At 32.2% G+C, this 18,333-nt stretch overlaps 1 protein-coding gene across 1 annotated transcript in view; it reads right to left on the reverse strand.

Annotated features, from left to right (window-relative positions):
• The window catches only part of LOC132746046 (DNA-binding protein RFX6-like), a 62,636-nt gene extending 46,765 nt beyond the window's left edge, over positions 1-15,871 (reverse strand). Inside the window, exons 1-3 of the mRNA XM_060735104.1 lie at positions 15,848-15,871; positions 8,231-8,335; positions 6,949-7,026 (exon numbers count right to left, since the gene is read on the reverse strand). Coding sequence (XP_060591087.1) covers positions 6,949-7,026 — 78 coding nt within the window. The 5' untranslated portion in view covers positions 8,231-8,335; positions 15,848-15,871. The remainder of the gene's footprint in view (positions 1-6,948; positions 7,027-8,230; positions 8,336-15,847) is intronic.
• Between the last annotated feature and the right edge of the window lie 2,462 nt (positions 15,872-18,333).

Below are 18,333 nucleotides of genomic sequence, written 5' to 3' on the forward strand. Positions count from 1 at the left end.
GAACTTAGTTTAAAAATGGTTTGTGTTAACATTGAATAGTTTTAAGGGCTTTGAACTTAAAATGAAAAAAATAATTTATGCAAACAAATTTGGAACTAAATATTATAACATCTGAAAATTTGGCTGCATGCGGGGGCATCCGTGACGTGACGACACATTTCTAGTTTACGAATTGTTATATCATTTTGTAAAAGTATTTTCCGTAGGTTCTTTCCGGTTTTCTTTTTTCGGCTCTGATTGCAATTATGACATTTCTACCGTGAATATTTAAATCGACCAAGTTTATTTTTACGTTGTGTAACAGTTAAGAGGTCTAGCAGTAGTAAACTATAAAACCTATTCGCTGTTCAAGTCTCTTTGATTTCCCTATTGATTTTGACTACTATTTTGTATGTTCCACATGAACTTGAAATTCTATCAAATTACCAATATTAATGATAATATCCAAAATACCCATATATAGTATAAATAAACTTATACCATATGGGAAGTATATTTTTGATATCTTATCATTGACCTGTATATTTTGAAAATTTATCGTTAAAGCTGCACGCCTCCAGATGAATCATTATATTTCAAGAAAATCAAACTTGAGAAAAAGTACTTTGATTTATAAGAAAAATAAAAAGATTCAAGTAAAAGTAATATTTTCTATGTAATCGGCAATTTATGACCGATTTTGCAGTATTTTTCACCCTATTTCTACTGCGTTACTAACGCAGTAAGGGCTATTTTCGCATATTTTACCCCTTTTTGCTGATATACATTGGTTGTAAATGCTGTTTCCAACGTGAAAATTATTTTCTTTGTTCACTTGACAATATTTTACTTTTTAAAACATTTTCAAAAATTTCATGAAAATTTGCATGAATCTTGAGGCATGCTGCTTTAAATAGACGCAAAAATGTGCCCTGAATTATAGTAGAATCAATGGGGGTTTTAAATGATCTTGATCAGTAAGTGAAGAACTTTCATATTTAAAATTGGGCTCAATATGGCACCTAAAGTTATCAAGTAAATGACTGACAAAACATGATATTTTTCGCAGCATCTATTAATTTTAGAAATACATTCACAATTTATGTACTAGAGTACTTTTTATATGGACACTATTTTTAGATATTTCAAGTGGTAAAATTAATGAAACTTTTATCACTTAAGCATCAAACATAGTATCGACCGTCATCTTGAACTCCACCTCAAATATTTCAATGTCGCAAATCGAAAATAAGTCAGTACTCAGTATTAAAGCAGAACTCAGATGACACCTTCAGACCTCTGGAGCCCAAAGTGCTTTAATATGTAGCATATTTACGCACTTTGGGGTCAATTTCTCGATTTTGACCCCAAAGTGCGTTGAACCCCAAAGTGCGATGCGAAGTGTAACGCACTTTGGGGTCGGACCCCAAAGTGCGTTGGACCCCAAAGTGCGGTGTTACAGGGCAATCTTTTTATAAGTTATGATTTTTTTTGTTGTTGATATTTTGTGCTTGTAATTTTCATCATCAATTATAGGTCAATCACCATTATAAAAAATTAATTCATAAATAAATTAAACATAAATTGGAAGAAATAAAATGAAAGTAATGTCACTTTAAGATATTTATGATCATTTTAAAAGGCTGCTAAATAAAAACATGAATAACAATGAAAATGACACATTTATTTATTTGTTTTAAAAACATTAATATCATGAATATTGACGTTCACTTTCGTCCGAATAAGTCACTTTCGTATTGTGCATTGTAAGCGAAAGTAAGATATCTGAACAGGTATATAGAAATTATGAAAATACATTGATATTAAATCATCATAATGATTTTTTTCTAAAATACATTTTTTTTTCATTTTTGAAAACATGCGTCTTTAAACGGTATATTTGATATTTTATAAGTCATTTTCGTATTTTTCAATGTGAGCGAAAGGAAGATCTCTGAACTTGTGTATATAAATTATGCAAATAAACGGCGATTGAATCATCATAATGATTATATTTGAAAATAAATATTATTGATTTCTGATAATATACGTCTACAAATTGCAATTTTAGTCAAATATTCAATTTAAACAATATATCTAATATTTTATAAGTCACTTTCGTATTTTTCAATGTAAGCGAAATGAAGATCTCAGAACTTGTGTAAAGAGGGTGAAAGTGGTTTCGTCGAACTACCGGTTCGGCGAACTTATTCTAGTTGAAAGAATCTGTCTTATATAATAAAATAGGTTGTGGTTTCAGTAATCTTAATTTATAGTGTTTAATTTTAAAATATCTAAAATATTATCAATTTCTGAAACTTTGCGTCTACAAACTGTTATATTAATATAAATTCAAACTAAACGCTATATTTGATATTTTTGAATTCACTTTCGTATTTTTCAATGTGAGCGAAGGGAAGATCTCTGAACTTGTGTAAAGAGATTATGCAAATAAATGGCGATTAAATCATCATAATGATTATTTTTGCAAATAGATATTATCAATTTCTGATAATTGCAATTTTAGTAAAAAATTCAATTTAAACGGTATATTTAATATCTTAAAAGTCACTTTCGTATTTTTCAATAAGTGAAGATAGTGCGAAAGGAAGATCTCAGAACTTGTGTATAGAAATTATGCAAATAAATAGCGATTAATTCATCATTATGATTATTTTTGATAATAAATATAATAAATTTCTAATAATATACGTCTATAAACTGCAATTTTTATTGTAAAATTCTATTAAACGCTATATAATTCATATTTTTAAAGTCACTTTCGTTTTTTAGGCAAACCCGAGGGAAACAGGCGGTGAAGAGGCTACTTTTTACCTTTCACCGGTAGACGGGCGACATGCGATACGATATTATCTAAAATGTCGCTTCGCATTGTCGAGCGTCGTTTGAGATTGTCGCATGTCGTTTGAAATTGTCGCGCGTCGACCCTCAAACAAAACCGCGACACGCGACATACGGTGTGACAATAGGAAAATGTCGCTTCGCTTTGTCTAGCATCGTTTGAGATTGTCGCGTGCCGTTTGATAATGTCGCCGTCGCATTTGCAGGGTCGACACACGACAACGCAAAGTGACATCGCGACAACGCGAAGTGACATAGCGACAATGCGATACGAAACTCGACAATGCGAAGCGACATCGCGAGATATCGTGCTTTTATAGGCGACATTTTAAAGGGGGTATCGCGACATTGTTGTTTGAGTTGGTCGCCGTCGTTTGCGATTGTCGGGTGTCACTTCGTAATATCGCTATGTCATTTCGCGTTGTCGTGTGTCGACCATGCAAACGCGACTCTGATATTATGAATGGCCCCAACAGGATTCCGTATTACAAGCTCACGCACTGTGTTGCGACTGCAGTTAAACGTCCTGCTTACGTCAACGGCAGACACGCCAGTTTGAAGCATACCGATAGCCCGATTTCTTTCGGCCTCTTATTAACGTGGCATTTTGTAACCATCAAATTTCAATGGTGATTTATACTGTGTAATCACTTGGTGAATGTATAGCGCTTTTGTTCACATTCTATTGCGTTCCATTCATTGAGCACGGGCGTCACGTGCGAAAGCGGCTATTTGAAGATTACCCAATTTCGGTTAGTATCAAGCTAGCTAGAGTTTACACACATATTGTGTATCGAAAATCTACGGATATGAGATAAATATGGTTTTATTAGATGCCCATGTTAAAAAGATATTGCAACATTAAAAATGTCAGGTTTCTTTTTTGGTTGAGTATGTTTTATAAATTTGATTTAATTCATGAAGCTTTTTGTTTAAAATCACTAAAACATGGTAAAAATACTGATCAAAGCACAACAGTTTCTGATGTCATAAAACATCCTCAGGTAATATTCTGTTATGATATGCTAGTATTCATCTGTTTACGTTATATTCAGCCATGATGCTTACCTCTTCACGTTCATGTCATAACACCTCTTACGCAATAGTCAGTCATAACACTTACCTCTTAAGGAAAAGTCAGTCATAACACTTTTACCTCTTACGAAATACTCAGTCATAACATATATCTTTTCATGTAATATTCAGTAATTACACTAACCTCTTCATGTAATATTTAGTCATTTCACTCATCTCTTCATGTAATATTCAGTCATTTCACTTATCTCTTCATGTAATATTCAGTCATTACACTTATCTCTTCATGTAATATTCAGTCATAACACTTATCACTTCATGTAATATTCAGTCATTACACTTATCTCTTCATGTAATAGTCTGTCATAACACTTACCTCTTCATGTAATATTCAGTCATAACACTTATCTCTTCATGTAACATTCAGTCATAACACTTATCTCTTCATGTAATATTAAGTCACTACACTTACCTCTTCATGTAATATTCTGTCATAACACTTATCTCTTCATGTAATATTCAGTCATTACACTTATCTCTTCATGTAATATTTAGTCATTACACTTACCTCTTCATGTAACATTCAGTCATAACACTTATCTTTTCATGTAATATTAAGTCACTACACTTACCTCTTCATGTAATATTCTGTCATAACACTTATCTCTTCATGTAATATTCTGTCATAACACTTATCTCTTCATGTAATATTCAGTCATTACACTTATCTCTTTATGTAATATTCAGTCATAACACTTATCTCTTTATGTAATATTCAGTCATTACACTTATCACTTCATGTAATATTCAGTCATTTCACTTATCACTTCATGTAATATTCTGTCATAACACTTATCTCTTCATGTAATATTCAGTCATTACACTTATCTCTTCATGTAATATTTAGTCATTACACTTACCTCTTCATGTAACATTCAGTCATAACACTTATCTTTTCATGTAATATTAAGTCACTACACTTACCTCTTCATGTAATATTCTGTCATAACACTTATCTCTTCATGTAATATTCTGTCATAACACTTATCTCTTCATGTAATATTCAGTCATTACACTTATTTCTTTATGTAATATTCAGTCATTACACTTATCTCTTTATGTAATATTCAGTCATTACACTTATCACTTCATGTAATATTCAGTCATTTCACTTATCACTTCATGTAATATTCTGTCATAACACTTATCTCTTCATGTAATATTCAGTCATTACACTTATCTCTTCATGTAATATTTAGTCATTACACTTACCTCTTCATGTAACATTCAGTCATAACACTTATCTTTTCATGTAATATTAAGTCACTACACTTACCTTTTCATGTAATATTCAGTCATAACACTTATCTCTTTATGTAATATTAAGTCACTACACTTACCTCTTCATGTAATATTCAGTCATAACACTTACCTCTTCATGTAATATTCAGTCATAACACTTATCTCTTTATGTAATATTCAGTCATTACACTTATCACTTCATGTAATATTCAGTCATTTCACTTATCACTTCATGTAATATTCTGTCATAACACTTATCTCTTCATGTAATATTCAGTCATTACACTTATCTCTTCATGTAATATTTAGTCATTACACTTACCTCTTCATGTAACATTCAGTCATAACACTTATCTTTTCATGTAATATTAAGTCACTACACTTACCTCTTCATGTAATATTCTGTCATAACACTTATCTCTTCATGTAATATTCTGTCATAACACTTATCTCTTCATGTAATATTCAGTCATTACACTTACCTCTTCATGTAATATTCAGTCATAACACTTATCTCTTTATGTAATATTCAGTCATTACACTTATCACTTCATGTAATATTCAGTCATTTCACTTATCACTTCATGTAATATTCTGTCATAACACTTATCTCTTCATGTAATATTCAGTCATTACACTTATCTCTTCATGTAATATTTAGTCATTACACTTACCTCTTCATGTAACATTCAGTCATAACACTTATCTTTTCATGTAATATTAAGTCACTACACTTACCTCTTCATGTAATATTCTGTCATAACACTTACCTCTTCATGTAATATTCTGTCATAACACTTATCTCTTCATGTAATATTCAGTCACTACACTTACCTCTTCATGTAATATTCTGTCATAACACTTATCTCTTTATGTAATATTCAGTCATTACACTTATCACTTCATGTAATATTCAGTCATTACACTTACTTCTTCATGTTATATTCATTAGTTACACTAACCTCTTCATGTCACATTCATGAATGGGTATTCTCTCTGTTTAGAAATTATTTTTGATTACTTTAAATCTTATTATTTAAAACAAATTTGCATTCGGGCGTATATTGCCACGCCTATGTGGTGCTCTTGTTACATTTTATCAAGTCATAATACTTATCTCTTCCTGTTATATCAAGCCACGACATATACTTCTTTACGTTATATTCCGTTATGATATAACTTCTTTGTGTGATATCCAATCATGACATTTACCACTTCATGTGATATTCTACGTAAAGCCTGTCACGACACTTATTTTCTACCTCCTCGCGTGATATTCTTATAGTTTAACTTACATGACACATAAAACTTTTACATCACGTTATATCCCTCTTGACACCTGCATTACATTATGTAAAATTCCCTTTGACATTTAAATGCCCATTATGCCTTGGATGAAACCCTTTAAATTCATTTTTTATGTCTTAAAAGCTTTTTTAATTGTGGTGTACTTTTATAGTGTCGGAAAAGTAACTCGCTGAACCGTCTTTTTATCTGTTGCTTTTTGGCAGTCAGTACAGTTGTAGTGAATTAGTATTTTGTATGGAAGACAAATACTACTTTGTTTACATTTTGCTACTTTTATGACAAATTATTTCACATAATTATATATATTTTCTTCTGGTAACAAGCATAATAACATTCTCTAAAACCATTATTTAATCATTATAAAATTCATGTTTGTCCTTTTATGAGAAGTAAAGCATTTTGTTTCTGAGGCATAATGTGCCTTTAAATTATATCACGTTATGTTTATTACTTTATTCCTACCTCATCAAAATTAGCGCTTATGATCGTGTCAAGAATTCTCTGGCAGTGGGTCCTATACATCATAATAAATGTTCGCATCTGTAAAATAGAAAGAAAGATAATAGCAAACAGAGCAGTGCAAAACATGTTTTCATACAATATTTTTACTTCGTAAATCATGGTAATGTTGAACATTATTGAATAAGATAATTCAGATACATTGAAGAAAAATAAATACCAAGTACAGGCAAATGTCAAATTTTCTCCATCGATGATTATTTAAGAAATAGTACATACATGTAGTACCGAGGGTCTCATAGTGTTATAGTGACTGATCATTCAGCCTGCAAATATTCAACGGACTGCGTTCAGTGTTGAGGGGTGACTGGGAGGTCACTATAATGCTTTGAGCTCCGAAGTACTGTGCGTTATTTATTATTATAATACCGCAATTTCTCATAACATAATGGTAAAAGTTGGAAATTAGATGTGTATGATAACAATGACAGAGGGGGTATTATTTAGGAAATTTGTATCGTTGATTTGTGTTGATTTAAAGTATAGATAATGATTGCGTTTGGAGAAAAAAATAGATTTTTAGTACAAACAAATTTATAAGTCATCATGATACTTCGACAATTTAACATGTCATTTGCACAAATCATCACGATCCTTTGACAAGTGAACATGCTGTCTGCACATGTCATCATGATAATTTGACATGTTAGCATGGTGTTTGCACAAGTTATTATACTACTTTGACAAGTTTACAGTACGTTTAGACATGTCAGCATGAAACAACAGAACATGTCGTTTGCACAAGTCATCATGATTCTTTTACAAGTTAACATGTTGTTAGCACATGTCATCATGATAATTTGACAAAATAAACATGCTGTTTGCACATGTCATCACGATAACTCGGCAATTTTTAACATGCCGCTTGGCCATCTCATCATGAAATTTTGACAAGTTGACGTATCTTTTGCATATGCCATCACGATACTTTGACAATTTAACATGTCATTGCACAAGTCATCACGATACTTTGACATGTTAACATGTTGTCTGTACATGTCATCGTCATAATTGCTGTTTGAACAAGTCAGCATGATCCTTTGACAAGACATGGTGTAAATTGCACATGTTAACATGCTCAAACGACAAAATAATATCATCGTTTCAAAAGATAGCAAAAACATTGATCACATAAGACAGTCCCGGCGCTCCATACCTATAATAATAAAGAAGGAACATACTCATGTTAGGTATAATAAATAATAATATAGCAATAATGACTTGCCTTCTCAAGGTCCGTCCCTGCCGGCAGTATAAGGTTTTTAGCGTTAGGGAAGTCTGGTAGAAGCGTGCCAGTCTTTGAACTTAGTGAATATTTTCTACTCGATCCCTGTATGCAAAATATATAAAACATTCGGAAATAAATTTATCATAGATAATCTCTCTCTTGTGTGTGCGTGCGTGCGTGCGTGTGTGTCATTATTATAAGCACGTTTTGATATTTTACAGATCAGAATTTGCAGAGCGGTCTAAAGCCCTCCGACATTGAATATCTGTAATCTATGTAAAATTACAAATGAATGAACTGTATATAGGTGAAACTTTCATAGTGTTTCCAAATTCATCTAAAAGGTTAAGCGACCTTAGGAAAAGTCTGCATGTCAATCAATCAAAAAAAGTATAAATGGAAAAAATATATTACGTAAAACAAAAAACTTGGGTCCATTTTGTAAATGTGTTGAGCATTTTTACATAAACTCTTACAAAAATGTTATTGCTATATGCAATGTTTCTTTTTAGTTGTTGTTGCGATTTTCATGCTCTTCGAACAGAGCAAATAGTCTTCGCTTTGTTCGTCCGTCCGTCCGCTTTTCTTTCCCGGTACATAACTCTGACAATGAATTTTGTAGATAGATAGATCGATCTCATTAAGTAGAAGAGCAATGCATAAGAACTGGAACTCTTCCTTGCCTGATTTGGAAATAATTACCCTTTTTCATTTTTAAACTGTGAACTCTGTCCGGGACATTACTCTGAAACTTCTAGAGGTATCAACAAGAAACGTATCAATAATAGATAGAAATGAATAGAATCTTGAAATGATTGTCCTTTGTTTATTTTTATACTTTGATCTTTGTCTGAGACATAACTCTGAAACCGCAAGAGGTATTAACAAGAAACTCGAAGGGTGGCATATTAAAATTGAACCGTCCGTCTGTCTGTCTGTCTGTCTGTCTGTCTGTCCGTCCGTCAGTCAGTCCGTCCGTCAGTCCGTCCCGCTTTATACATATAGACAGTGGTGGTCGTGTCCGCTCTCAAACTTCAGTATGCATGAAAGGATTTTGATTTCTTCTTTCATATATGAAATAACCATAGATGTGTGGTGTGTCGCGAACAAGACTCTGGTTTCTACCACTAAGGTCAAGGTCACTGTTGGGGTTCAAACTTTGTCATGTTTTATGTTATATGAATATAGAAGGTGGTGGTCGTGTCCGCTGTGAAACTTCAGTATGCATAGAAGGATTGTAATTTTACTTTCACATATGAAATAGCCATAGATGTGTGGTGTGTCGCGAACAAGTCTCGGGTTTCTACCACTAAGGTCAAGGTCACTTTGGGGGTTCAAACTTTGTCATTTTTATGTTATATAAATATATAAGGTGGTGGTTGTGTCCGCTTTAAAACTTCAGTATGCATGGAAGGATTTTAATTTTTCTTTCATATATGAAATAACCATAGATGTATGGTGTGTTGCTAACAATACTCCGGTATCTACCACTAAGGTCAAGGTCACTGTGGGGGTTCAAACATTGTCATTTTTTATGTTATATAAATATAGAAGGTGGTGTTTGTGTCCGCTCTGAAACTTCAGTATGCACGAAAGGATTGTGATTTTTCTTTCACATATGAAATAACCATTGATGTATGGTGTGTCGCGAACAAGACTCGGGTTTCTACCACTTACGTCAAGGTCACTGTGGGGGTTCAAACCTTGTCATTTTTTTATGTTATATAAATATAAAAAGTGGTGGTTGGGTCCGCTCTGAAACTTCAGTATGCATGGAAGGATTGTAATTTTTCTTTACTATAGATTATGGTGTGTCGGGAACAAGACTCGGGTTTCTATTACTAAGGTCAAGGTCACTGCGGGGGTTCAAACTTTGTCATTTTTAATGTTATATAAATAATTAAATATAGAAGGTGGTGGTCGTGTCCGCTCTGAAACTTCAGTATCATGGAATGATTGTATTTTTTCTTTCCTATATGAAATAACCATAGATGTATGGTGTGTCTACCAAGGTTGTTCAAATAAAGGCCATTTGGTTAAAATTGGCCCTGCCCCGGGGGTCATTGATTTCCCTCTTATGTGTAAATTAAAACCTTAAAAAATCTTCTTTCAAAAAACCTAAAGAGCTAGAGTGTAGATAATAAGCATGAAATATCTTCTTATGAGTGTCTACCAAATTTGTTCGGGTTAAAATTGGCCCCGCCAGGGGGGGGGGGGGGGCGGGTGGTCATTGTATAGTAAAAACTTAAAAAATCTTCTTTTAAAAACCCTAAAGAGCTAGCCCTTTCAGTATTTATCATGAAACATCTTCTATTGGATGTCTACCAAATTTGTTCAAATGAATTCCCTGGTGTTAAAATTCAGTAATTCACTGAATGATACTAAATATGTATGCAAGTCGATTTCTGTGATGATACAATTTCGATGCACGGGAGGCCAATGAGACCATTATATGCATCATGGAGAAAAATGAATGATGAGCTTGACTGATCGATATGATTATGCCTCTTGCACTTAACGAGGTAAATGCGCAGTTATTCTGTATAAGTAGAACTGTTGGAATTATGTTTCCGACAAATTGCCTAGAAAAGACTGCACAACATGGTTTACTCTCTGGCCTTGCAATCTATAGATTTGATAGGCGGAAAATCTCGTCCGTCCTGTAAAACGGAGTTATTTTTTATAAAGGGCAATAGCCAAAAATGAGTTCGAAGCGGGAAACTGAGAGCTTAAATACCACAACCGCCATTTTAATCATCATCATCATCGTTATCATCATCTTCAGCAGCAACAGCATCATCATTATCCCCATCACAAGCTGCAGTAGCAGCTACAGCAAGAAATACATTGTAGTACTATAAGTAGTAGGGGTAGAGGTTACATACTCAGGTGTGCATACGATAAGTTTTTGTCATATCCAATACTAAGAATCTGATGTTCGCGACTTGCTCGTTGTTCCCAGTTCTGTACGAACGGAGTAAAAACTGAGGATGTGGTAAGGATGCACTGGGACTTGGTAGGACAAAGTCTGATGATGATCATCAAGGTGATCATGATGATCACAGTGATGCGGATGCTGCTGCTGATGATGATGGTATTGATGATATTGTGGCGGAGGTGATAACATAGATATTAAAAGTGTATGATAAACAAATATACCACCGACATTTTTTAGAAATTTATAAAAAACAAAACAAAAACAAACAAATTTTTCACAGAATTTTTTAAAAGTTTATAATAAAGAAATATTTCGCCGATTTGTTAAGAAAATATACCGGTAATAGAAAATAAATCACCTAATGTTTTTAAAGCGTATAATAGAAAAATATTTCAGCGATTTTTTTCTTTTTTACCAAATAAGCGCAAAACATATATCGTGAGTATTGTACTGCAATATCCCTGTAAACAATAATATATTTTCGTCTTGCACTGAAACATGTTTTGTTTATTTCTTGCTGTTTGAACAAAATGATTCCAGGACCCACACAATTACAAACTATTAGTTTAAACATATTTATTTATGCTCGATAGCGAAACACGTTCTTTCAACTTATATTAATCACTTTAGAATCCGCTTCCAGGAACTAACCAGTACGGATGTCAAATGAAAACATAGTCGTGACCAGACTTGGGCTCGAACTCACAACCCTGGGGTTGACATGCAAACATCATAGCCATTAGGCCATCACTGACCCTATAGCATTGTGTCATCCACACTTTGTGATTCATCAGGAAAAATCACATTTCGCTAGAGCTTTAATGGCAAACGTTAGAATGTTACATGTCAAACAGCTTGTTTGAAACATTTTTATTGCGTTCAATCGTCATTTCGAAAAAGACCATGATGTTTTTAGGCATTACATATGGTTTAAGGGGCAAGTTATAAATGTGGTGAACAGAACGCCATTCATACATTCTCCTCTTGTGCGCATCTGCACTGTAAAATTATACATCTGGTTTGCATGGAGAATAAATTTTTTATTAAAATGTAAAAAAAATCGGACAGACGCACATATGCAGGCACAGGCGCACGAACAAAAAAATGTTTAACCCCCCCGCCCTCAGAGTGGGACATGAAAAGTCGATATTTTATCTTCTAATCAATACATATTAATGTTCAAAATATTTACCACATATTTTCGACAAAGCCAGTCATTGTTAATTGACACATTAGTCATCTAACTAGTAAAATGATAAGCATGGCGGCGTGAACTAAACAAATATATGCTGATTCACGATGATGATGTATGATGATGATAATGATAATGATGCTGCTGCTGTTGTTGTTGTTGTTAATGATGATGATGCATTATTAAAGTTGGTGAAGGTAGGTTAAACCACGATGATTATGCTACTTTACTGTGGAAAATGTGTGACATATACGGTCAGGCATTTGCTACCAAATTGCAGAAACGTATATGGCACACACGACAGCTGTGATTAATTCGGCCGAATATGTCCCACACGTGTGGTTTGGTTATGATTGTTCACAATCTGTATATAAACGAATCAAATAATTAATTTTAAATTACATAATAGCGCTGTAAATAGGGAGCTGTTGTGTTTTTATAAAGCTTATTACATCTATAAGAATTTGTTAAGAAAAAGAGACATTGGTTTAAATTGAAAAAAGGTTGAACAATTTGAGATCATCTTACGATTTTCTAAATTATTTAAATGTAATAATAAAGTAAATCATGACATTTCATTAGATACATTTCAAGGGATTTAGGCCAAACTTTCACAGAAGCTTTGTCATCAAGTACCCTAGTCCATATTGTTTGGGTTTTGTGATTTGTTCATGTTTACCTTATTATTGCTCTTTGTTTTATTTCCTTATATGGAATGTTTTCTCCAGGGATTTTGACCAAACAGTCACAGAAGCTCCGTCATCAAGTGCCTGGCACATGTTGTCGGGGTTTTGTGATTTGTAATTATGGCCCTTTGTTATTTGTCCATTCGTGCAATATAAAGTATAGTGTAGTATCATTTTAATCATAACTGCTTCTTTTAACCAAACTTCATATAGTTATTAAACGGAAACCATCTAGCTTGATGAACACCTGCCAGCTCATTTACCTGCTTTTGGGTCTCAAAGAGTCAATGTCAATGTCTCTGTAACTAAAAATAGAAAATCTGTTTCAAGTCAATAACTATAGTAAAGAATGAGATATTTCAATTAAACTAGGGTGTATTCCATGCTTATGTACATAAATACCTTGCTTTGTATTGCTTTTGGGCATCCTGGAATCAAGGTGAAGGTCATTATTACTTAAAATACAAAATTGGTTTCCGGTCAATAATTAGAGTTATGAATGAGATATTTCAATGAAAGTTAGTGTATAGCAAGGTTATGTACAGAACTTGCTTACGATTGTTTTTGGCTCCTGGGTCAAGGTCACTGTTACTAAAAATAGAAAATCGGTTTCCGGTAAATAACATGAGTTTGGAATGAGATAATTCAATGAAACTTTGTATTTAGTAAGCTTATGTAATATATAACTCGCTTGATTGCTTTTGGATCCCCTAAGGTCAAGGTCACTATTACTGAAAATAAAAATAGGTGTCTGGCCAATAATTAGAGTTTGGAATGAGATATTTCAATGAAACTTTGTGTATATAACGCTTATGTAAATATTTTGCTTGGGATTGCTTTTTGGTACCTTAGGGTCAAGAGAAGGACACTGTTACTTAAAATAGAAAATTGGTTTCCGGTCTATAACTAGATTTAGGAATGAGATTTTAAATAAACATGTATATTATTTGTACAGTAAATTGTATTTGAAAGACTAAATTTGGATTGCTTTTGAGCTCCATAAGGTCATTGTTATTGTTTCAATAATAGATATATTGTAATTTCCTTGTATTCATATTCCAATGACAACCAAACAATGGTGATAATTGAAAACATGGTTTCGTGGCAAATAGCACAGCCAAATCCCAAAAATTGTAATAAATGTGTTATCATTTATAATTAAGAGTGTAAACTTTTTTTTGTTTAATGTCTTTAATTTGTAATTTAGTCAATAGCAAAACATTTTAAATATGTAAAAAGTATCAAAGAACAATCTACAGTTTAAGTATTTGTACTTACTTATGTTCTATTGATGTTTTCAAATGAATTAAAAAATTGTACACTTTAAAAAAGTAATAGCATGTATGAGCCCGTTGTTTACATTCAGATTTAAAATATTTTATAAAATGTTTCTGATCTTTTAATTTATCAATAGTTTTCGTTAACATCGTAGATATGCGCGGTCATAATAGAGTTATCGTAATGACGTGTTTATTTTACGAGACCGTCTCGAGATAAAGGTTAATCAAAACATTATTGACGATATTTGTCAATCATACTGTATAACAAATAAACTGTACATGAGTACAATAAATTTGAAAATAAAAGGTAACACAAATGCAAAACATGATTCACTAAAAAGTTTTCCTTTATCTTACAACTTTTTAACGGTATAAAAAAGTGCAAAGAAAATTCATTTTCCGGTGGAAGTTTATAATTAGGACAAAACCCCACACATCAAAATTCTATAGAGTGGACAAAACACCACACACGAATTTTATAGAGTGAATATAACCCCACACTTTTATAACTAATTTGTGTAGACTTAATTGACGATAAAATAACTCAAAATAACTAATGAAATTGAAGAAGCTGTTATAATGGATAATTATAACTCAATTAAAGGCCATAAATGATTGTCACACAGCTAATAAAATTTGAGTCAAATGAATTATTACCCTTTGATGTTGATTTAACAGTTTATAATGTGTGTACATGTATAGTCTGTTATTATTCACTCATATTGTATTGCATATTGAAATGCTACTATTAATTATCATGATTGAATGAACTATCTGAAATACTTAATTTAAGTTAGACAATCTGTTTTGTTCTATTATTTAGGGAGTTTGATACAACTTTTTGCATATTGTGTATTCTCCAATTTTAAAGAAATAAATTAAAAGATGTATAGCTGAACATCAGAGCTTATATACACGCTTATTTATATATATATATACTCTTTTATTCCACTTTTCAGTGACTGATATAACAATTAATTAACACATTTACATGAGAACATAATATAATAGCACATGTCGACTGATTATATACACGAAAAACATAGACAATGTCATACATTAAACATACAATTACATTATACACAATTATAACAATATGCATACACAATGTTAACTTATGAAATGCTGTCAGTTTTCAACATAACGGTTTTTCTTGAAAATTCTTTATGCACTATAATATATAGATGGTGTATTTTATTTGACATGCATATGTAATAACAAAAAAATAAAATAACATGTTTTCAAATTATAAATAGTGTGGGGTTATGTCCACTCTGTAAGATAAAGGGTGCGGGGTTTTATCCACTCTATAAAATTCATGTGTGGTGTTTTGTCCACTCTATTAAATTTCAAAATGTGTGTCTATGTGTATGTTGTGTTCATATAATCAATATAAATTTGCTATGATACGATATTAAATAGACCTTGATGTAAATTATTTTGAAAAGCAGTATAGTTTAAGTCGATGAGAGATATGATGTCTCTATTAAAGCTTACAAAATGTCAAAAACCTGATACCTCTGTCTTTAACTTGATTCCAGAAAATCTGAAATAAACAAATAAACTGATAAGTTAAATCATAAAATTGTTGAAGTTAGGATCTGTGTTATATATCAAACATATAGAACTCTATGCAACTACTGATGAGCAGTAATATAATCACGAAGGCCGTGGCAAACATTACTCAAAATCAAGATTTTTGGTGGTGAAATTTGTTTTCGCCTCACAGTTTTTAATAGCAACATTTTGTAAAAAGGTAACGGTTGAAAAAAGCAACAGAAAATTGTCTACAGAGCCGTTTGCACAATCATTATGAGAATAACAAATTTTGAAAACGTTGATGAAGTTTTTTTATGTTTATTTAATTTCATTTTATGTTTTCTCAAGCGAAATACAGAGTAATTATAGTGAAATAAAAGTGATATTCAACTGTTTTGCATCATTGAAATAACATTCTTTTAACGGCCTTTGCATTAAAACGTCTGTACAGCGTTAATGACTGAATAAAAGATATTGGTGTTCAGATTTATTTTCTAAGACCATTCTCTATCATTCTAGATAGTTTTCAGAGCAAAATTTAAAAAAAATGTTTTTTATTCATCCGATTTTTCAAACAAAATGGAACTGTCAATGTGTCAAAGTTGGTTGCCTAGTGGTGTGAAGTAAGCAATTATTGGGGAGTGAAGATTTTGCGGAGTGGTGGCAATGAAGTTGACGGTCTTGGCTATCTTACGAGACAGATGATATGATCAAGTGGGTTTTGTATGACGACATAACGATATATAACTCTTCAAATCGCTTTAAGATAGGAATACAAGTTGTGAAAATATGACAATGAATCTACAAAAACACTACTTGCACACATAAAGATTCTTGGAACAATGGTGGGCTTTCACTTTCACACGCAAAGAATCGTGGAACAATAGTGGGGTTTCACATTCACACACAAAGAATCTTGGAACAATTTCACATAATTTTATAGAGCTCTAATAAGTTCCACTATAACCTAAAGTACAATCCTGAAAAAACTAGTGGATTCCATTTCATCACATAAATAATTTGGGTACATTAGTGGTTTATGCTGTTACATTTAAGGAATTAGAGACATTTATTTCTTACACTTGTGAATTCACTTTCAATAAAATAAGCCGGGGACACTGATGGGTTTTACTGTCTCATTTAAAGAATCTTGTTACATACACGGACTTCAAGGTAACTAACTTCACAGAATTCAAGGCGACTAAAAGGTTTTTGTTATTCATATAGAAATTAAAATTCGGGAATACTAGTGGATTTTTATTATCGTCATTTTAAAAATTCAAACAAAGAAAACTGGATACACTGACAATGAAGAATATCTTTACTGCTACCCGAAAATAATTTGGAAAACAAATTTTCAAATAGCATGTAAAGTAAGCAAGTGAGATAAAGATGGTTACTTATACAAAGAGCTCATATGGTAACGATCTAATTCTCTAAATCTTTCAGAACAATACTTACAAATTGTTGTATTCCATCCCCATGCATTCCATTCATGTGAAAACTCGTAACATCAAATGAAATACAATATGTTTTACACATTGTAAATCTAGCATTTTTGTTTCAAAAAGTAATCGTACTTGCTTTTTAATCCTTTTTTCCGGAAAAACAGAGTGATAGTATAATTGACGTCTCCCTTGAGCCAATACCGTAATAGTGATATCTGTATGCAAAGACGAAAAAAATACATTATCATAAAAGTAATAGAAAAGATTGACATGATTCTTAGACACAGTATTAGAAAATATATTATAAAATTGTGATTAACGATACATAGACCCAGCATTAGAAAATATATTAAATTTCGTGATAGCAATACTTAGACATAGAGAAAATGATAGCAAAAACATAACCTCATGAATGTGTTACTAGTCCCGTGTACATTTTTGTATGTGTTCCAATCCCTTTTACATTATTGAACATGTTACTAGTCCCGTGTACATTATTGTATAATTATGTTACTATCCATATTTACATTATTGTGTATATTACTATCCCCGCTTACATTATTGTATAATAGTATGTTACTATACCGGCTTACATTATTGTATTTGTTACAAGTCCCGTGTACATTATTGTATATGTTACTTTCTCCGCTTACATTATTTATGTGGTACAAGTCCCGTGTACATTTTGTATTATGTTACTGTCAACGCGTACATCATTGTATATGTTATTATTCCTGCTTACATTATTGTACATGTAACTTGTCCCGTGTACATTATTGTACATGTTACTATCCCCACTAACATTATTGCATCTGTTACTAGTCCCGTGTACATTATTGTATATGTTTAATGTCCCCCTACCATTGTATATGTTATTTTCCCTTTTTAATTATTTTATGTACTAGCCCCCCTTAATTTTGTATGTGTTTCTAGTCCCGTGTACATTTAGTATATGTTTTCTCTTTCCCCCGCTTAATCTTGTTTTCGTTACTACCGGCTTACATTATTTTAAATTTT

This window comes from Ruditapes philippinarum, unplaced genomic scaffold (genome assembly GCF_026571515.1).
Source record: "Ruditapes philippinarum isolate M1 unplaced genomic scaffold, ASM2657151v2 ctg6560_1_1_1_1, whole genome shotgun sequence".
Taxonomy (NCBI): domain Eukaryota; kingdom Metazoa; phylum Mollusca; class Bivalvia; order Venerida; family Veneridae; genus Ruditapes; species Ruditapes philippinarum.